The sequence below is a fragment of the Capsella rubella genome, unplaced genomic scaffold, assembly GCF_000375325.1.
Source record: "Capsella rubella cultivar Monte Gargano unplaced genomic scaffold, Caprub1_0 scaffold_2, whole genome shotgun sequence".
Classification (NCBI taxonomy): Eukaryota; Viridiplantae; Streptophyta; class Magnoliopsida; order Brassicales; family Brassicaceae; genus Capsella; species Capsella rubella.
In genome coordinates this window covers 1,328,044-1,347,957 of record NW_006238922.1, presented here as the reverse complement: position 1 = coordinate 1,347,957, position 19,914 = coordinate 1,328,044, and the positions used below count along the sequence as shown (strand labels likewise).

The following is a 19,914-nucleotide window of genomic DNA, read 5'->3' as shown; positions in this document are numbered from 1 at the left end:
CAAATTTTCCCGCCAAAAAATTCCTACAAAAAATTTTCCCGCCAAAAAAATTTCCCACCAAAAATTTTCCCGCCAAAAATTTTCCGCAATTTCTTAAAAAAACATTGTAAATATTTATAAATCCCTTAAAAAATCCTTTAAAAACCCTTGTAAATCTTTTAAAAGTCATCCAAAACCTTTCAAAACTGGAGTAAACCTTTTAAAACCATTGTAAATCATTTTATAACATTTATAAACACTTGTAAATCCCTTTAAACCCCTTATAACCGTGATAAATCATTTAATAAAAACTTTTGTAAACTTCTAAAACCCTTTAAAAACCCTTTTAAATCCTTAAAACCCATTTTAAAGAACTTGTAATACCTTTAAAAACTTTATGTAAACCCTTCAAAAACCTTTGTAAACTTTTAAAGCCCTTTAAAACTTCTTGTAAATCCTTTAAAACTATTTTTAAATATTTGTATGCCTTTAAATATACTTTTAAATCCTTTTAAAAAACCTTTAAAAATCCTTATAAATTTTTAAAATCCTTTAAAAATTCTTGTAAATCCTTTTAAAACTATTATAAACTTATAAAAACTTTTAAAAACCATTGTAAATCATTTAAAAACCATTTAAAAACATTTGTAGGCTTCTAAAACTCTTTAAAAACCATTACAAATCTTTTAAAAACCATTTAAAAACTCTTGTAAATCCCTTTAAAAACCCTTTAAAAAAATTTGGCGGGAAAATTTTGAAAAAATATTTTTTTTTGCGGGAAAATTTTTGCGAAATTTTTTTGGCGGGAAAGTTTTTCTCGGAAACTTTTTTGGCGGGAAAGTTTTTAGCGGGAAATTTTTGGGGGGGAAATTTTTGGAAGGAATATTCCTTCCTTTGGGAAAGAATATTCTTTCAAATAGGGGTAAAATAGCCATTAAAAATTAAGAGAGGGCAAAAATGAAAATGGTAAAAAAAGAGGGTATTTTTAAAAGAGAGTATCATAAAAAAGTTATTGGTATCAATTTCTCTCTAATCATTCACTAGTTTGATTTGGATATGCCCAAAAATTATAATCCCAAATCAAAGAATTTCGAGCATATAGTATGTCGATATAGGTAGTACAAATTTTAATTGTTTTTTTCAATCATGTTACAAAATAATTTTTCTTCCAACATAGTAAATCCTTTGACAAATTAATGCATAATTGTAGAAGATAAGATAAATAATAAATATTATAACTTGAAAAATTAAAAATATTATAAATTACATATTTTTAAAAGAATGTGATAAATTATTGATCATTTAAAGGGTCTGGTTTATTGATTTGTAAATTCATATATGATTTGAAATTTTTTATTGATTATTAAAATCAACCACATGAATTTTGAAATAACACTAGATTTTAACCCGCGGTACACCGCGGGACGATATTTTAAAATGTATATTTTTATTAATTTTGTTTGGTGTATATGTGTGTACTAATATATTTTGATTGTTAATTCTATGATTTAACCGTAAAATATTGTATGATAATTTATCTTTTATATAATCATAATTTGATCAACTTAATTAATTAAATATAATATTTAAACAAATGAAATGATGTTGACATAATATTTTTCACTTAAATAGTATAATTTCATATTAAAATATTTTGTGAGTTATACTATAGTAGACAGCCCGTGAAAGCATCTGTAATCATAGTTATGTAATTTATAACTTGTTCCATCACATGATCCGTGCTACACAATTACCAATAATACTTTAATACATACATTTTATGTATCAATAAATATACGTCCGTTTTCAAAAATTCATATTGCAACATATGCGGAAAAATTGTAGTATTATGATACATACTAGATTTTAACCCGCGGTACACCGCGGGACGACATTCTAAAATATATTATTATATTATTTTTGTTTTGTATATAAGAGTATACTACTATATTTTGATTGTTAATTTTATGATTTAACCCGTAGAATATTTTATGATAATTTATTTTTTATATAATCGTAATTTGATTAAATTAATAAAATAAGTATAATATTTAAAATAATGAAATGATACTGACATAATATTCGTTTACATAATATAATTTCATATTAAAATATTTTTGTGAGTTATACTATAGTAGAAAATCTGTAAAAATATCTATAATCATAATTATGTAAATTATATAACATGTTCCATCACATGACCTGTGCTACACAATTATCAATAATATTTTAGTACATACATTTTTGTATCGTTTGAGTAATATACATCCGTTTTTAAAAATTCAAATTGCAACAGATGCAAAAAAAAAAATTATATTTCTATTATACATATGTTTATGTAATAATATAAATTTAAAAACAAATAAGATCATATAAAGATGTTGAAGAAAATTTTGGTTTATGAAGGAGAGATTTTAGGAAATTTTGTTAAATGTAATAAATATTGATTTCTAATTTTGCAAATTTATTATGATTTAATTACAAAATTTATCTTAAACTGTTTTTATTTAATCAAATGGCAGAGATTTAGTTATGCAAATATTATAAAATAAAAGGGTAAAAGACAAAAGGTACTTCAAAAATGTTAATATAGATGTTATATGTAAGAATATTAATTTTAAAAACAAATAAGATCACATCATTTAAAGACATTTAAGAAATTTTTAGTTTATTAGGGAGATATTTTAGGAAATTTTGTTAAATGTAATAAATGCTGATTTCCAATTTTGTAATTTTATTATGATTTAATTACAAAACTTACTCTAAGTTTTTGTTATTTAATTAAATGGCAATGGTTTAATTATGTAAATATTACAAAATAAAAGGGTAGAACACAAAAGGTAATTTTTTTTTTTTTTTTGGCAATAACTTACTAACAAATTGGCTCAAACAAGCCAATCAGAGGGAACATTGTTTACATACTTGACATGAAGCAGAATGGTACGAACTTTGCGTGCCAAAAAATCCGCTTTTACATTTGCATTTCTTGGAATAAGAGATAAAGAGAAAGAAGAGAATTCTTCCCTGTCGATATGGATATCATCAAGGTATACTGAGAAAGCCGGCCAGTCGGAAGGAGAAGACACCATCTTCACCAAATCTGAACAGTCTGTAAGGAAAACAACATCTCTGAAATTATGGCCAACCATGCATCTCATTGCCCATACAAGCGCTTCCACTTCAGAATGGAGAGGAGATAGACTTCGACGGACATTCATTGCCCCCCTGATCGTTGAATGTCCTGAGGAATGCTGACAGAACCAGCCTATGCCTGAGAATTCATCAGTTGCCTTCCAGGAGCCGTCCACAAAGCAGTGGTAGCTTATAAGAGAGGGACGGAGGGATGGTGGGCCGCCCCGCACCCGAGGGAATGAAAGCTGAGAAGCCATTGGTTGGCCCGTGTCTTCAACCTGGGCCTGTTGCCAGGCTCGCGCCTCGCTAATGGCCAGATTAACCACGTCCATAGGACTTTCATCCAAATTCTCAAACATATTTGCATTCCTAGCTTTCCAAATATACCAGATTACCCAAGGGAAAGTTACCTCAGGGCCGCACGTGTCTATCTGACCAAGGAGATAATCAATATTCGCATACACAGACTCTGTTGGGAAAGAGATTGTACCAACTGTTATGTTTGCTAACGCCCATGTCTGGCGCGCTGGTGGGCACTCAAAAATGACATGATTAGCCGTCTCTGTCTGAGCACCACATCGTCCACAACTAGAATCACAATTAATACCCCGACGACGTAAATTAGCTGAAACAGCTATACATCCTGTAAGCAGTTGCCACATAAATTGATGAATCTTTGGCGGACAACGTACTTTCCATATACTCCCCAACAGAGGTAAAATATCAGGCCCATATACCTTAGTAGACTCGGTCCGGGAATCCATCATCCGGGCCGTATAATAACCAGATTTAACAGTGTATTTACCATTCTTTGTAAAGTGCCACCCAAAGGAATCAGGCTTTGGAACATTACCGATCGGAAGAGCACGAATCAAAGAAACGTCCAGTGGAGCAAAATGCTCTTGGAGCACATCCATTCGCCAAGAGTTTGTCTGGCGATCAATCATTTGTCTTATCTGTAGAGATGGGTATATAAGCGACCCATTACTCAAAGCTGGTCTCGGGAATTGAGCTGGTATCCAGGGGTCAGTCCATACTGAAATGGAGTCCCCCGAGCCAACTCTTTTAATAAGCCCTCTATTTACCAGAGATCTAGCTGAAGTAATACGTCGCCATCCATAAGATGGGGAGTATGATTTAAGCGGTTCCAATGGATTGGAATTCCGATAGTATCGACTTTTAAAAACCTTTGCAAAAAGTGATTCCGGGTTGTCAATCAGACGCCACAACTGTTTAGCCAAGAGTGCTGAATTAAAGTCATTAATATCCCTAAACCCAAGGCCACCCATTTTCTTACTAGAACATAATTTCTCCCACGCCACCCAATGCATTCCCCCAGTTTGGCCATTAGTACTCCACCAAAAATTTGCCGCTGCACTAGTTAGTTTTGATGGGATCGTTTTAGGAAGCCGAAAGCAAGACATCACATAAGTCGGTAAAGCCGCCGCCACCGATTTAATCATCACCTCTTTCCCTCCCTTGGATAGAAATTTGGCCGACCACCCGTTTATATGACTATGTAGTCTATCCCTTACAAAAGAAAAAAATTTGGTTTTAGATCCCCCTAGGCTCTCCGGCAATCCCAGATATGACCCTATTCCTCCCAAATTTGAAATCCCGAGAGTCTCCTGTAACTCCTTTTTGGTATCCTCATTTACCTTGTGTCCAAATTGAAGTGAGGACTTTGAGAAATTTATCTGTTGTCCTGAAACCGCCTCATAATGCTTCAAAATACCCAGAATAACCGCACATTGGTCTGTGGTTGCCTTACAAAAAAATAGACTATCATCCGCAAACAGTAAATGCGAGATAGGTGGGCATTTATTTGCCACTTTGATTCCTGTAATTAACTTTTCCCGCTCCGCCTTCCTGATATTGGCGATTAAAGCCTTTGTACATAAAATGAATAGATAGGGAGATAAAAGATCCCCTGTCGTAAACCCCTACCTGGAATAATAGAACCATGAGGCTGTCCATTTATTAAGACCCGATATTAAACTGATGATACACAATGCATAATCAAAGATATCCATTTCTCCGAGAAACCTATTTTTCGCATCAACCGTTCTATGAAACTCCATTCAACCCTATCATACGCCTTAGTCATATCTGTGTCGATGGCCATAAATTTACTTTTACATGACTGATTAGTCCGGAAACCATGGAACATTTCCTGAGCGATCAAGATGTTATCAGACATCAACCATTTTTCAACAAAAGAGGATTGTGTTTCCGATATAAGACCTGGTAAAACCGTTTTAAGTCTTTGACAAAGCACTTTCGAAATAATTTTGTAACCCACATTGCACAGACTGATAGGTCTTAATTCCGTCATCCTGGTTGGTCTTTCCACTTTGGGGATTAGACAAATATGTGTCTTACTTAAGCGTTTATCAAACACCCCCTCCTCGAAGAAGGAATTAACCAGGTGGAGAATATCCTCTTTAACCACACTCCATGCCTTTTGGAAAAACAAAGTTGTCATGCCATCCGGGCCTGGAGCTTTATCTGGGTGCATCATAGACAAAGCTGCCCGAACCTCTTTCTCCGTGGCCGGAGCTGTTAAGAAATCATTAACATCCTCCGTTACCCCAGCCGTCACCTACATTAAAGCTTCCTCAAAATCGTGAAGAGTACTTGTTGTAAACAAGTCATCAAAATATCTTACCGCTATGCCGCAAATATCCTTATCTTTCGTAGACCAAATATCATTTTTATCGTACTGCCCCACAATTCGATTCCGGGCTCGCCGCTGTTTTGTTTGGGCATGAAAATATTTGGAATTCTTATCCCCCACTCGCATCCATCTGTTCTGACTTTTCTGTTGCCAATACACCTCCTCATCTTTGTAAGCCTCACGCAAACGGGAAGATAATTCAGTAATATCTTCTGGACGGCTTAAATCATCCGCCTGAGCCACGGCTAATTGACCTTTCAAATTTTCTATTGTATCCCTCCCAAATGGAACCTGATTTTTCCGCCATTGAGATATTGCACGTCTACAACTGATCAACTTATCCACAAAAATGTTAGAATGTTGACGGGTGTCTCTAGTCCACCCCTCTGAGATCGCCTCTAGCAAACCATCCTTTCCAATCCAGCGTTTGTCAAACATAAAACTCTGTTTACGACGTGAGGTCTTTTCTGCCACAAAAGCTAAAATAGGCTTGTGGTCCGATCCAATCATAGGCAAATATTCAATTACGGTATCCGAAAATAACTCATGCCAATCCTCATTGCCCAAAGCCCTGTCCAACCGACATCTAATCGGTTTTTTATCCCGCCAACCCCGCCATGATAAGCAATCGCCGATATATGGGAAATCCAAAAAACCGCAATCTCGTATCATACAATTGAAAGATAGGAAGGAGAAGCTGGACGTATCTTCCCCCCCCCTCCCACGTTTCTCATGATTTCCAGTTAGTTCATTGAAGTCTCCAATTACAAACCAAGGATTAGACCTATGTAAAGCAATCCTTGTTAAACGTTCCCAAACTAGATCACGTTTTTGAGGAACCGGATCACCATATAAAAATGTTAAGTTAATCTTTTTTCCTTGTATACCGCTTCAACATCAATCAATCTATTGGACTCAAATAGAATTGAAACATTGAAATCATTATTATTATAAAATAGCGCAAGACCGCCACTACAACCAATGGGGTCAATCGTTTTTAAACTTTTATAGCCAAAATGGCCTACAAACATTTCCAAAAATAGAGATGATTGTTTTGTTTCCGAAAGGAACAAAAAATCGGGCCGATATTTAATCCACATATCCCTAAGATACCCAATTGTAGCCTTATTTCCGAGACCTTGACAATTCCAGCTTAATACCTTCATTTATCCACTGTTGGTTTTGGTGGCTTGGCTCCGCCTACGCCTCCCTTCGCCTTCTCCTGAAGCTTCGAGACATGTCCTCCTCCCACTGGCTCTAAACCGTGTGGGACCTGCCGTTTCCTTGGTGACAACAGCAACTGGGCGTTACGTTTCCTTGCGCTTACTCCTTTGAGTATCAAAGGGCCCGAGATCCTCTTGCCTTTATCGCCTGCAGCATCCCTACCTACTCCTTCCTTCTCAGCCATTACAACACCAGTGTCCACAGATCCATGTATCCTCCCCTCGTTACCTACGGTCAGCACATCTTCCCCAAAGTTTTGCACCAAAGTCGAATCCGCAACATCCATAGCTGCTGCATTCACCTCTTTTTCATCAATATCTGGATGATCTGAGATCTCCTCAATACCCACCATATGAGAGAATTCATCACGACTCACAGAAATATGTGAGCTAGACCCACACTCAGTCGCTCCATCTTGCACCATAAGGTCTTCTTTGTCAACAACCACAGCTGAATCCACCACCAAACCTTGCTCTTCAGTGTGCTGTACCGAATGCTCCTCTGCTAGCACCGCTTTACTCCCCCCCACTGATCGCTTCCACCTCAGACGTCCCCAAGCTCAAACCAACTATTTTTTCCATCTCATGATCACTTTCCTCCAGTTGTCCCTCCTCTAATTGGATAGTGCCAGTTATAAGGTTAGCCATAGCTTCACCATCCTCTTCAGATTCCGTAAACAACGCTTTCCAGACCTTTTTCTGTTTCTTAATAGCTGACTCCTGCTCCCTGGATTCCTCAGGAATCGGATCAAGGACAGAACCAAAAACTAGAGCAGCTGGGAGACTTGATTGTCCATGGGAACCCCCTTGCAACTTTCCATGACTCTCCTTGTGGATTACTTTTGGATTTGAATTCTTATATTTTACATTTTCAAATCTATTTAAAATATACTAAATATTTTGAAATAAAAAACAAATCATTAAACAAATAACATAGTTTTAACTAATATTTATAAATTATAGAACTAATAACACATAATTTCTGTTTCAAAATCGAAATCCATTAAATTCTATAAACCAATATAACTCCACCCAAGTAATTTTCTATGTGTAAATTAGTTTTCTGTCGAAACTCGAAAGAAGTTCTAAAAGTTATTTTATTTTCATAAGAACGTAATTAACTCATTTAAACGAAACGACAGCGTTTCCGAGCGTCTCATAGATTATTATGTGTGGCAAAGTTAACCAAACTCAGGCGAGAGAGATCAGGAAAAAAAAGTGATGAATGAGTACTCTCCTCCTCTGATCATCACTTCTGCATCATCACCCATTGATCCGATCACATTTTGTTTCTCTTCTCTCAATCGTAATTTTCAATCATCCGATTCGATCCATCGTTACCGGATTTTGATTTCGAGGTTCTCCGGTTTTGATTTCACCCTCCAGTGGTGATCGGCGAATTTCGCCATGTCGTGGGGATTAGGATGGAAGAGATCATCGGAGAGTTTCCGATTGAGTCTCAGTTACGGCGCCGATGATCTAAACGACGATCCGATTCAATCACCATCGGCGTCTCCGTACGGATCTCCAACTTCGATGTCTTCGTCATGTTCTTCTCCATCTGCTGTGGAGGATCCTGAATTAGGGTTCCGGATTGATTTAGATTGGACTGCAGGCGATTCGGAGGATCAGGTAGCGTTGAGATTGGAATCGCAGTTAATGGTGGCTTTGCCTGCGCCGCATGATACAGTGGTGGTTGAATTGAGGGGAATTGGAGATGGCGATGAAGGTGGTATAGAGAATGTTGGATTAGTGATGAGAGTTGAGAAACGGAGGGAGCCATTACGAGCAGTTACATTGATGAAAGCGGTTGGTTCGGGTCAGCAGTACGATGGTGTAGGCGTCTTGACTAGACTGATGCGGTCTGATATGATGCCTGCAGCTATTCCTGCCCCGGCTATTGACGTTGCTTCTTCTTGTGGGGTGCATTGGAAGACTGTGACCTCGTTGAGTCTTTCTGGTTGTGGTTTATTGGTGCGTTTCTCTAACATTTTTTGAATTCATGGAAACAAACTGGTGGAAAGCATCAACCTTGATTAACAAATGTTTAGCAATCAAAGCTTCTCTGCTGTGTATATCAATTCTATCAAGAAAAACTCGTTTTTTTTAACGTGATACTCCTTTTGAACATAGGAGAGATGCTTTTTAAAATTTGGGTTATGCTGTTCTGTTTTTAATGCTTTGCAATGTTGGGCAGGTAATGCCAGTTGAAGTGACTGAGTTGCCTCTCCTTGAAAAGTTATGCCTTGAGCACAATAAACTATCAGTTTTGCCACCTGAGCTTGGGAAGCTGAAAAACCTTAAGATTCTTAGAGTTGACAATAACATGCTTATATCGGTTCCAGGTGAGCATCACCTGTCAATTCCTTATACTTTTTCTTCGCATTTTAATGGTAGCAGAAATACATGTTGGTGGAACATTAGCTTAGATTTTTCAGCTGATGTTGGGTGAAACGCTTGTGCAGTGGAACTAAGACAGTGTGTGGGTCTTGTTGAATTGTCGTTGGAACACAATAAACTCATCCGGCCTCTTCTTGATTTCAGGTCATTGTTGCAGAGAGCTGGTATTAGTGTTTTACTTGTTTTTTTCTTGAATTTAGTACGAGTTTGATTATCCGATTGAAATGCAGGGCGATGTCTGGGCTACGGATACTACGGCTTTTTGGTAATCCCCTTGAATTCCTTCCAGAAATTTTACCCTTGCATCAGCTCCGCCACTTGTCTCTTGTTAATATCAGAATTGTTTCTGATGAGAATCTAAGATCAGTAAATGTACAGATTGAGGTAAGGAGAAAGCTCATCACACAATCTGTGTGCTAGTTTTTATTCTCTAGATCATTAGGTTTTATGCTAAGGGTGACTTTCCATGATGCCAGACTGAAAACACTTCCTATTTTGGAGCATCTAGGCACAAGCTGAGTGCATTCTCTCCCCTTATATTCCGTTCTTCGTCTTGTCACCATCCTCTTCTAGCATCTACACTGGTGAAGATAATGCAAGATGAAGGAAATCGTTCTGTCATTGGTAAAGATGAAAATGCGGTGAGGCAGCTTATAAGTATGATAACAAGTGACAATCGCCACGTGGTATGTTGTTTTTTTGTTTTATGATATGAGTTGAAAAAAGAACTTTCTTTTGGCAACAGTCACCATAACTACAGGTTTGATAGGTTGAGCAAGCTTGTGTTGCTCTATCATCTCTTGCTCAAGATGTTGGCGTAGCAATGCAGCTGATGAAGTGTGATATTATGAAGCCAACTGAAACTGTTCTGAAATCTTCAGCCCCAGACGAAGTTATATCCGTTTTACAAGTCGTGGTCACCTTAGCTTTTGTATCTGATTCCGTTTCTCAGAAGATGCTCACTAAGGATATGCTGAAATCCTTAAAATCCTTGTGTGCCCATAAGAATCCCGAAGTAAGATAGCTGCAATTTTACCTTCCTAATAAGAAAGTCGTATAGTTTCTTCGACTGAGTTTCTTTTACCTTAGGTTCAAAGACAAGCCTTATTAGCAGTTGGGAACTTGGCCTTCTGTTTGGAAAATCGTCGCATTCTGATTACTTCAGAGAGTTTGAGGGAGTTATTGATGCGGTTAACTGTTACACCTGAACCACGAGTCAACAAAGCTGCGGCTCGAGCTTTGGCAATTCTTGGTGTGTTTCTTGTGCATCAAATCGTTTTTTAGCTAGATACTCTACTTCGGCATGACATACAACGTTTTTCTTCTAATGACAGGAGAAAATGAAATTCTGCGACGTTCCATAAAAGGCAGGCAAGTACCAAAACAGGGACTGCGCATACTCACCATGGATGGAGGTGGAATGAAAGGTCTTGCAACAGTGCAGATGCTTAAGGAGATTGAGAAGGGAAGTGGCAAGCCTATACATGAACTATTCGACCTTATATGTGGCACATCAACAGGAGGAATGCTAGCTATTGCCCTTGGTGTCAAGCTTATGACACTGGAACAATGTGAAGAAATTTACAAGAATCTAGGTGTGTAGAATTCCCTTTGAGCTCTACAGCTTGGTTAACTTATTGGTTCTGGAATTTACTTTGGATGATTTTTCTTTAGGAAAGCTTGTTTTTGCTGAATCTGTCCCAAAGGACAATGAAGCTGCAAGTTGGCGGGAGAAGTTGGATCAGCTATATAAAAGTTCATCGCAAAGTTTCAGAGTTGTTATTCATGGATCTAAGGTATGTACAACTCTTTTTGTTCTTCTGTAGCGACATAGAATCAAAGAGCTAGACTTTCTGATTACGGTTTTCAGGAATTATCATTTTTTATGTTATTTAGCGTCTTGGATTTAACATGTTAAGTATTCCAAACAAAGTTACATCCACTAGGGATCGTAAAAAATATGCTTGATAAATTGGAATAGCTCTTGTTGGTTCCCACATGACTTGGAATCAGGTTTTATAAACTACTGTCTTGCAGCACAGTGCAAACGAGTTCGAGAGACTGTTAAAAGAAATGTGTGCTGATGAAGATGGAGATCTACTAATAGAATCAGCTGTGAAGAATGTTCCAAAAGTCTTTGTCGTATCTACTCTTGTTAGTGTGATGCCTGCACAGCCATTTATATTCCGAAACTACCAGGTACGAAACCTCACCCTTCATCTTTTGTTTATTTTATATTCTCTTTTAATTGGCTATGAAGTGTTTACCGCTTCACATTCGCCTTTCCATACTTCTTGTCTGTGTCATGATCTCCATAGATTTTGGCGTATTTAGCTCTCTTTTCTATTTGCAGTATTCTGTTGGAACACCGGAAATGTCATATGCATTTTCAGATCATTCAGGCGGCAGTACATTAACTTCATCAACTGCCAGTGATCAAGCTGGTTACTACAAGCAAAGTGCTTTTATGGGAAGCTGCAAGCATCAGGTTTGGCAAGCTATACGAGCATCATCAGCTGCTCCATATTATCTTGATGATTTCTCAGTCGGTACAAGTCTACCATCTCTCTTCTCAATCCTTATGCATGATACTTTTAGAAAGATTCTATGCTAATATTGTTGAAAATCTCATTTCTTTTTTTCCAAATCACTTAAGACTCATACCGCTGGCAAGATGGTGCAATAGTGGCAAACAATCCTACAATCTTTGCCATCAGAGAAGCACAGCTTCTATGGCCTGACACAAAAATTGACTGCTTGGTTTCGATTGGCTCTGGCTCTGTACCAACTAGGGTAATTCCCTTTTTTCTCTTACTTGTTGAATTGAACTGATGGATTGGTGGTTCCAAATGACAATTACCCAAATGGTCAAATTGTGAAAAAAATACTTTCCATGAGAAAAACCGCTGAAATACATAATGTGAATAAAAGCTTGACGTCCGTGTAATGTTAATTAATTATGTGTCAATATTTATCTTACTCCCTTGTAGGTCCGGAAAGGTGGATGGCGTTATTTAGATACTGGGCAAGTACTGATTGAGAGTGCATGCTCAGTGGAACGGGTTGAAGAAGCTCTAAGCACATTGCTCCCATTGTTGCCAGAAATACAGTATTTTCGGTTCAACCCAGGTAACACACAGCATTTTACAACGTGCAAGAACACGCTATCCTTTTGAACATCTAGGAAATCTTGATATTCTATCGATCAGTTTTCATAATGCACAAGTGTTTTGCGTAGACTGTAGTTAAGTCTTTACATATCTGGTCTATGCAGTTGATGATCGCTGTGGAATGGAGTTGGATGAGACTGATCCAGCGATCTGGCTTAAATTGGAAGCTGCGATTGAAGAATTCATACAAAGTAATTCTCAAGTATTTAAAAACGTCTGTGAGAGATTAACACTCCCCTTCCTAAACGATGAGAAGTGGTGTGAGAATTTGAAACCACGGTTTATGAATGGAAGGCTGCCAAATAGCAGAGGTATCTATTTCAAAAACATTTATCTTTTCCGAAAAACCTTTTCAAACTGGAATTTTAGTAACTTATATCATATTTCTTTCATTCCTTTACAGTAGAGAGCAGTCCGTCTTTAGGATGGAGACGTAATGTTTTGCTACTGGAGGCTCAGCATAGTCCTGACTCAGGGAGAGTAAAGTATCATGCTCGTGCACTTGAGTCATTTTGTTTGAATAATGGAATAAAGTTATCTTCATTACATGCTACTACTACTCCTGGATGCCAGAAACCATCTCCAGGAACTGCTTTTCCCACACCATTTACCTCTCCTCTTATAACTGGAAGCTTGCCTCCGAGCCCCCTTCTCTTCACTCCTGATCTTGGCCCACAAACTTTCAATAGGATAGATATGGTTCCACCACTTAGCTTGGACGTGGGTCATGCTGGAAAGACGGTTATGTCGCCTCCATCATCTCCTCCACGACAAAGACAACTCTATCTTCCATTACGGCAGTTGCATGAAAAGTTACAGAATTTACCCCAAGTGGGGATCATACATCTCTCACTTCAAAATGATTCTAATGGTTCGATACTGAGGTCAGTCCAAACTTTTCAATTTCCATCATATCACATACAAGTCTAAAATTTGACATTTGCTTTCTGGTTTTATATAGTTGGCAAAATGATGTATTTGTGGTTGCTGAACCTGGAGATCTTGCCGATAAGTTTCTCCAAAGCGTCAAAGTCAGTATATTGTCAGTCATGCAAAGCAATCGCCGAAAGGCTGCATCAGCTCTTTCCAATATCTGTTCAATCTCAGATTTGGTGCGTATCAAGAAATACTTCCAGGTTGGAAATATCATCCATCGTTATATCGGACGCCAAACCCAAGTAAGAATATGTTCTCAAAATGACTTCTTTTGTGGTGTTAATGTTGCTTTGGAAGGTTTATTTTGTTTTTTTCTGTGTTACTGTAAAGGTGATGGAAGATGATCAAGAAATTGCATCGTTTATGTTCCGCCGAACTGTCCCTTCAGCACACTTGACTCCTGATGATATTCGCTGGATGGTAATATCACTTGACTTTTGTACACCCATAATCTCTCTTCTAGTTTCATGTTAACATATACTCTAGTAGTCCTTTAAAGGTTAGCTTTTAGGAATATATTTTCCGTATACCTATGTCAGTTTGGTTGAAGGGTACAAAACATAAACCATAAAAGCTAGTTATAAGGCACAAGGCTGATAAGAAGAAAACCAGATGTTCTGTTTGCACGTTAAGCTAGCTTGTAAGCCAGATTTTGTCTTATGCTTTGAACATGTTATCTGGAAACAGGTAGGAGCATGGAGAGATAGGATAATAATCTTCTCAGGAACATTTGGACCAACACAAACTCTGGTTAAAGCCTTTCTGGACTCTGGTGCCAAAGCTGTGATTAGTCCATCGAACGAGCCACAAGAGACGCCACTAATCACATCCCAAGGTTCATCGGAATACAACATTGGAGATCAGAATGGGAAGTTTGAGATTGGAGAAGAAGAAGACGAAGAAGAAAACGAGGAAATGGAAAGGGAAGAGACTGAACCACCAACACCAACAAGTGACTGGGAAGATAGCGACTACGAGAAAACAAACAGAGACAAGAAGTGTGGTGGTCTTTGGGAAGATGAAGAAGAAGAAGTGTCTGAGTTTGTTTGCCAGTTATATGATCAGTTGTTCAGAGAGAATTCAAGAGTTGATGTTGCTCTTCAAAAGGCTCTTGCCTCTCATCGAAAGCTCAGGTACACTTGTCATCTTCCTAATGTATAGACTATAGAGAGAGACAAAAACATATATTTATTAAATTTTTATACCTTTTTTGACACTGGGAGAGAGGAAAAAACACAAGAATATCAAAGTTTTGTTCGTTTCTGCAAATAAGAGTATCAAAATAAGTTGCATATTGCTTTTGAAGCATATAAGAGGTATGAGAAAGATACTGTTACAACTATTTCAAGGAAATCTAGATTCAAACGCATTTAATGGTATAACATTTCCCAAGTACAAAAACTGAGAAAGCTTAAAAAAAAGTACTTCGTGTCTCATAACCTGCATCTTCTTCTGCAGCTTCTCTTCACCCATAATTGTATCTCACCTCTTAAATGGAATAATGTAACAAATATAGTTAAGTCTCCTCTAACACACCCTAATGAAAGAGGCCTAATCAATGGAGGGAGGACTAGGAATATAGAGAACCAAGGGCTCAAATCTCTCTTTTGAGAAATCGAAACTCTGTATCGACAAGGTTTCACCAACAATCCGTAACCTAGCCAATAGGGAGTTCCACGCAAACACACACTTGACATTGGTACCCCATAGAAACCATCAAAGGTAGTAACTTTGAGTATTATTAATTTTTTAGAGTTTATGGTTTTTGGTAGTAACGTACTCAAATTTTGTTTTTGTTGGGTTTTTGTTTCTTGAAATGTAAAAAAAAAAGAGAAAAGATTTCATTTGAATCAAACAAACAAAAAAGTTTAGTATGAGATTAACACTGTGATTCACAGATGATGCGATCTCCCCACGATGCCAAATTACACCAAATTACAAAGAATTGTTTGCATCCGACTGATTTCGAACTCTAAACCCTAATTATTTTCTTGGGTTTTACGTTAAAAGGAAAAAAAATGAAAAGAAAAATTAATATTCAAAGGATTGAAACCAAACAAAACTTAATTTTATGGATCAGATGACGACGTCTGAGTAGCAAAGCCAGGATTAGTATTAGTATTAGTCTTATCAACGACCTCTATAGGCTTAGCTAAGAACTCAAGTGCTGTGACCACGTCTCCCATCAATGGCCTAGTCTCTGCTTCTTCTTGCAAACACATCGCTGCAATCGCTAAAGCTTGATGCAACCCTTTTATTGGGTAATTACCTTCTAGATTTGGATCCACAATTTTTGTAAACATCCTTCTATCTCTCAACAACGGTTCTGCCTGCAAAAAAAGAGGACTTTAATCGGTTCCTTCCTTCTCAAGCAACAACTAAAACATGTTAATAAGACTTTTGATTGATGAAGTACCCAAGAGATCAAGTTTTGTTCTTCGGTTGGTCTATCGCCATCAATAGTTCGTCTTCCGGAAATTATCTCAAGGAGGACTACGCCGAAGCTGTAGACATCGGATTTAGCCGTGAGTTGACCTGTCATCGCATATTCAGGAGCACAGTATCCGTATGTTCCCATGACTCTAGTGGACACATGATCTTTTCCTTCAGTTGGTCCAAGCCTAGCTAAACCAAAATCTGATAGCTTTGAGTTAAAATCCGATTGTAACAATATGTTTGAAGCTTTGAGATCGCGGTAGATCACAGGAGGATCTGCGTAGTCGTGCAAATACTCTAGCCCTTTAGCTGCACCGTGCACTATCCGCATTCTCGTGAACCAGTCTAGACTTGGTGCCCCTACTGGTAAGTCTATGTAGTGAAGAAAAGATTAAAACTTTAGATTACAATGCAAAAGCTTGATGATGTTAATATGAGAAAAGTCACAGCTTATACCGAACAAATGATCTTCCAAAGATCCGTTGGGCATGTATTCGTAAACGAGGACCCGTTGCTCGTCTTCTACACAATAGCCAATGAGGTTGACAAGGTTTGGATGTTGAGCAAGACTCAATACCATCACTTCCGCAAAGAACTCCCTTGTTCCTTGCAACCCATTTCTGTCAAGCCTCTTTACAGCCACCACCTAAACTTCTTATCATCCAATCAAACAAAAATTAGCAACTTTTCGCCAAATCGGCATACATACTTAAGATAATTGATAAATGGAAAAAGGACCTGATTGACGCTGCTAAGGAATCCTTTGTAAACTCTTCCGAAACCGCCTTCTCCGATCATACAATCCATACTGAAATTTTCCGTTGCAGCTATTAGTTCCTTGAATTTGAAGATTCTGCCACAGTTCTTGACGTTCCCATACTTCTTTATCTCGTCCGTTATATACTTTTGCCTGCAGCTTCCTGCATTTATCATCGAACATGTCAGAAGCTTAATAACGATCATATTTTGAGAAGATTGAGAAGAGACAACGTTTATGATGACTACCTTTTCGACGTGAACGAAATGTGAAGATAGCAAAAAGTTTACGGCTATGACCTCTATAAGCTGTAAGACCTTCATCAAATGAATCTCTAGGCGAATTAGGTCCAAGATGTTGTGGATTGATGAAACAAGGACAAAGCTTCATCATATTATTATTATCTTTCTCCTTTCTTTTTCTTTTTCTTTTGTGTTCTTGATCTTCAGACAAAAACAAATCCTTTGAAATGAATCCCCCCAAGGAAAGATTCGATCTTGTCTCTCTACTGATCCTTTCAGATCCAAACCCTGTCAGGGCAATACGAATCTGAAAGAAAGATCAGATCTTTCCTAGGAAAATGATGTAGCATGACAGGAGAATTTGTGGGAGGATCACAAAGTTTTGCTGTCTCTTGTTATATATGAATGTTCCCATCTTTGGTTCTCTCAAATTTGGATAAATGGATTATTCTTATTTTTAGTGGTTCGTTTATTTGGAATCAGCCAACGCGTCTATCTCACTTTCAACAAACTTCAAATCAAATCTTACTCAAAACACAAGAGTTCGTGGTAAGCATGTAACTTCTATATATTTATACATAGTCATCATACTATATAATATAAACATAGGACGACACTAAACACATATAATATATATATATACGATTGAGTGTCGATCATTATAAGACAGGCTAAAATTGCTTCAACGCTTTGACCAATCTTACAGATAAAATGTTTGAGATCTTCCGAAACCAAAACTAACAAGACAAACCTATGAACTAAGTTCACGACTTGTCCTTGAATATGACTTGCCTTTTAACATAGTCCAGAATTTATCTATAGATACCATGATGATCAAAAAGATTACTATCCTCTAAGAAGCTAGGAACTTATTTCATTGCTGACAAATGAAAGAGAGAAAATTTGTAAAATTTGGAAGTACCAATCTCCGAACGGTCAAACCCGTAAATATCCTTTGATTCATTGAGGCAATGCAGCTTCGACTTCATTCCACAACTCGGTGTTTCTAGTGAACTTCTCTTTTACTTGCGCAATGAGTTCCTTTGCTTCGTCGACTTTCGAATCCTTAGCCAGTCCGTTAACGAGCGACTTCATGATACTAAAACTAGGAACCCAATTCTTCTCCATACTCTCTTTACAAAGACTCAAAGCTGCCTCAAAGTCACCTCCTTTGCACAAGTAATATATGAGAGTGAAGTAACACTCACTATCAGGCTTACATCCTCTGTTCACCATAACCTTAAACAACTTCTTCGCCTCCTCCAAATCATCTTCGTTGCAAAACCCACGAATCAAATGGCTATAAGTCACTGTATTCGGCTTCATCCCTGCAGACAACATCCCATCAAGCAAAGCCTTTGCTTCCTTAGATTTCTTCCTCTTACACAAACTCTGAATCCTAATGTTGTAAGTCGAAACACCGGTATTAACACCACGCTCTTTCATCATAGCCAACACTTTCCCAACATCATCATTCTTATCCTCAGCATAAAACCCAGAAATCATAAGCCCGAAGCTAGAACTATTCGGCTTTATCCCTTTCCTCTCCATCTCCGCAACAATGGAGTAAGCCGAACTCGCTGAACCAGATTCACAGAACACTTTGATCATACGGTTATAAGTCTCGAGATCAGGTTCAATCCCATACATCTTAGGCATCTCAATATAAACTCGTTTCGCTTCTTTATAATCCTTAGCTACTAAACAAGCAAAGAGAAGAGCGTTTAAAGACTTAACCGTACGAGGGATTTCGTATTTCTCAAGATCACGAAAGATCCTTAAAGAGTGATCAAGCATATTAGCTTGAGCATACAGAACAATGGCGTGAGCAGCGAAACGCTCCGATTTGAGATCCGGTCTGTTTTCGATGAATCCATCGAGGAGATTCGAGACAGCGGTGAAATGTTTCTTCTCGGCGAGATTCTCGACGGCGGCGGAGAAAGCGATTCGATCAATGTGACAATCTGGAGTAAGCGAAGCTGCACGGCAGATCTCGAGGATACGATCTGGGTCTTTCTCGGATTTGAGAAGAGAGAGAGCTGCTCTGCTTTTCTCTCTGCTGGTGAGGGGAGTTTTCGAATCTGGTGAGAGGATTGTTGAAGCGGAGGAGAGTGATCGGATTTGAGGGGATGCGTTGAGGTGACGGAAGAGAGATGTTGATGAACGGATTCGAGAGAGTAACGCCATTGTTGTTGTTCTCAGGGTTTTTAGTTGTTGAAGAAGAAGAAGAAGACTGTGAAATGGAGAAGAAGACGGAGATTGAAGAATTAGTGATTTTAGGGTTTTTGAGTTTGTGTGAATCTAATCATAGCCGTTGATGGTTTTTTGAAAAGTCATTATAATGTACGGTTGAGATGAGTTTGTGATGGAAATTAAAAATAAAAAGTGGAGGATCCGACTAAACCGGGGGATTGAACCCGACGTGAATCGAACACGCAACCTTCTGATCTGGAGTCAGACGCGCTACCATTGCGCCACGGATCCGGTGAACATTAGTCTCTCAAACATATTTATATTCGAAAGTGAAATCTCTATAAAAAGTAATTACAGCATAGTAGTTATCAATGTATATTTAAATCGTTAATAAATCTAAATTTTTTAAAAACAAAAAAATCAATAATAAAAAGTAAGATAAAAACGTAAAATTAATAACCTAGTTAGAAAAGTAAAATTAAAAATTATATTGAAAAAAGTGAGATAAGAACTCAAAATTTGAAGAGCATACACAAAAATATTTTCTTTATTATTGTAGATTATTTTAGTCATTATCAAAGAACAAAATTGTCGTTTAAAATCACTGAATAGTTTTTAAAAAAATTGGATGTGCATGATATGATTTGTGTAAACAGTTCACTAAATAACAAGAGGTTGGAAATGATTTTGAATGGAAATATTTCAAGTCGAAATTTATTTAGTATTTCAACATTATACTCTTTCACGTAATTTTGAAGAATTTTTTTGA

At 37.5% G+C, this 19,914-nt stretch overlaps 4 protein-coding genes and 1 non-coding gene across 6 annotated transcripts; 1 reads left to right on the top strand and 4 right to left on the bottom strand.

The window, feature by feature from the left end:
* Nucleotides 1-2,864: 2,864 nt before the first annotated feature.
* LOC111831907 lies at nucleotides 2,865-6,298 on the bottom strand. The gene is made up of 3 exons (XM_023787463.1): nucleotides 5,780-6,298; nucleotides 5,537-5,713; nucleotides 2,865-4,877 (listed from the first exon to the last, which is right to left on the bottom strand). The coding sequence occupies exons 1-3, from the start codon at nucleotides 6,296-6,298 to the stop codon at nucleotides 2,865-2,867; spliced, it is 2,709 nt and encodes a 902-aa protein (XP_023643231.1).
* A 1,919-nt stretch (nucleotides 6,299-8,217) lies between these two features.
* Nucleotides 8,218-14,827, top strand: LOC17896549 (phospholipase A I). Of its 2 annotated transcripts, none has more exons than XM_023788238.1 (18): nucleotides 8,218-8,985; nucleotides 9,209-9,356; nucleotides 9,477-9,555; nucleotides 9,642-9,795; nucleotides 9,888-10,097; nucleotides 10,181-10,426; nucleotides 10,501-10,663; nucleotides 10,746-11,006; nucleotides 11,086-11,207; nucleotides 11,449-11,610; nucleotides 11,765-11,960; nucleotides 12,068-12,204; nucleotides 12,402-12,540; nucleotides 12,686-12,892; nucleotides 12,988-13,465; nucleotides 13,543-13,759; nucleotides 13,848-13,937; nucleotides 14,205-14,827. In XM_023788238.1, the coding sequence occupies exons 1-18, from the start codon at nucleotides 8,419-8,421 to the stop codon at nucleotides 14,676-14,678; spliced, it is 4,050 nt and encodes a 1,349-aa protein (XP_023644006.1). In that variant the 5' UTR covers nucleotides 8,218-8,418; the 3' UTR covers nucleotides 14,679-14,827. The 2 variants fall into 2 exon arrangements, with proteins under 2 accessions (XP_023644006.1, XP_006301049.2); XM_006300987.2 differs by having other exon boundaries at nucleotides 12,985-13,465.
* A 736-nt stretch (nucleotides 14,828-15,563) lies between these two features.
* Nucleotides 15,564-17,546, bottom strand: LOC17894843 (probable serine/threonine-protein kinase PBL23). Its single transcript, XM_006302312.2, has 5 exons — nucleotides 16,959-17,546; nucleotides 16,692-16,873; nucleotides 16,410-16,599; nucleotides 15,934-16,325; nucleotides 15,564-15,847 (listed from the first exon to the last, which is right to left on the bottom strand). The coding sequence occupies exons 1-5, from the start codon at nucleotides 17,101-17,103 to the stop codon at nucleotides 15,587-15,589; spliced, it is 1,170 nt and encodes a 389-aa protein (XP_006302374.1). The 5' UTR covers nucleotides 17,104-17,546; the 3' UTR covers nucleotides 15,564-15,586.
* A 41-nt stretch (nucleotides 17,547-17,587) lies between these two features.
* LOC17895368 (pentatricopeptide repeat-containing protein At1g61870, mitochondrial) lies at nucleotides 17,588-19,196 on the bottom strand. Its single transcript, XM_006302269.2, has one exon. It carries the CDS (start codon nucleotides 19,137-19,139, stop codon nucleotides 17,913-17,915), a length of 1,227 nt encoding a protein of 408 aa, XP_006302331.1. The 5' UTR covers nucleotides 19,140-19,196; the 3' UTR covers nucleotides 17,588-17,912.
* Nucleotides 19,197-19,364: 168 nt separating this feature from the next.
* On the bottom strand, nucleotides 19,365-19,436 carry TRNAW-CCA. Its single transcript has one exon. It is a non-coding gene; the product is annotated as a tRNA-Trp (tRNA).
* Between the last annotated feature and the right edge of the window lie 478 nt (nucleotides 19,437-19,914).

Bases quoted from the DNA above. Each gene is read 5' to 3' on its own strand.
- LOC111831907 (XM_023787463.1), bottom strand. From the start codon at position 6,298: ATGATTGGATCGGACCACAAGCCTATTTTAGCTTTTGTGGCAGAAAAG. The intron at 5,714-5,779 runs GTAAGATATTTT...GCTTTAATGTAG, and splicing joins AGGATATTTGCGGCATAGCG to GTGACGGCTGGGGTAACGGA. The intron at 4,878-5,536 runs GTTAATTCCTTC...TTTTTTTGTAAG, and splicing joins AAGAGGATATTCTCCACCTG to GCAACCACAGACCAATGTGC.
- LOC17896549 (XM_006300987.2), top strand. From the start codon at position 8,419: ATGTCGTGGGGATTAGGATGGAAGAGATCATCGGAGAGTTTCCGATTG. The intron at 12,893-12,984 runs GTATCTATTTCA...ATTCCTTTACAG, and splicing joins AAGGCTGCCAAATAGCAGAG to TAGAGAGCAGTCCGTCTTTA. The intron at 13,938-14,204 runs GTAATATCACTT...ATCTGGAAACAG, and splicing joins CTGATGATATTCGCTGGATG to GTAGGAGCATGGAGAGATAG.
- LOC17894843 (XM_006302312.2), bottom strand. From the start codon at position 17,103: ATGATGAAGCTTTGTCCTTGTTTCATCAATCCACAACATCTTGGACCT. The intron at 16,874-16,958 runs GTAGTCATCATA...TGATAAATGCAG, and splicing joins ATTTCGTTCACGTCGAAAAG to GAAGCTGCAGGCAAAAGTAT. The intron at 16,600-16,691 runs GTCCTTTTTCCA...TAAGAAGTTTAG, and splicing joins TCCTTAGCAGCGTCAATCAG to GTGGTGGCTGTAAAGAGGCT.
- LOC17895368 (XM_006302269.2), bottom strand. From the start codon at position 19,139: ATGGCGTTACTCTCTCGAATCCGTTCATCAACATCTCTCTTCCGTCAC.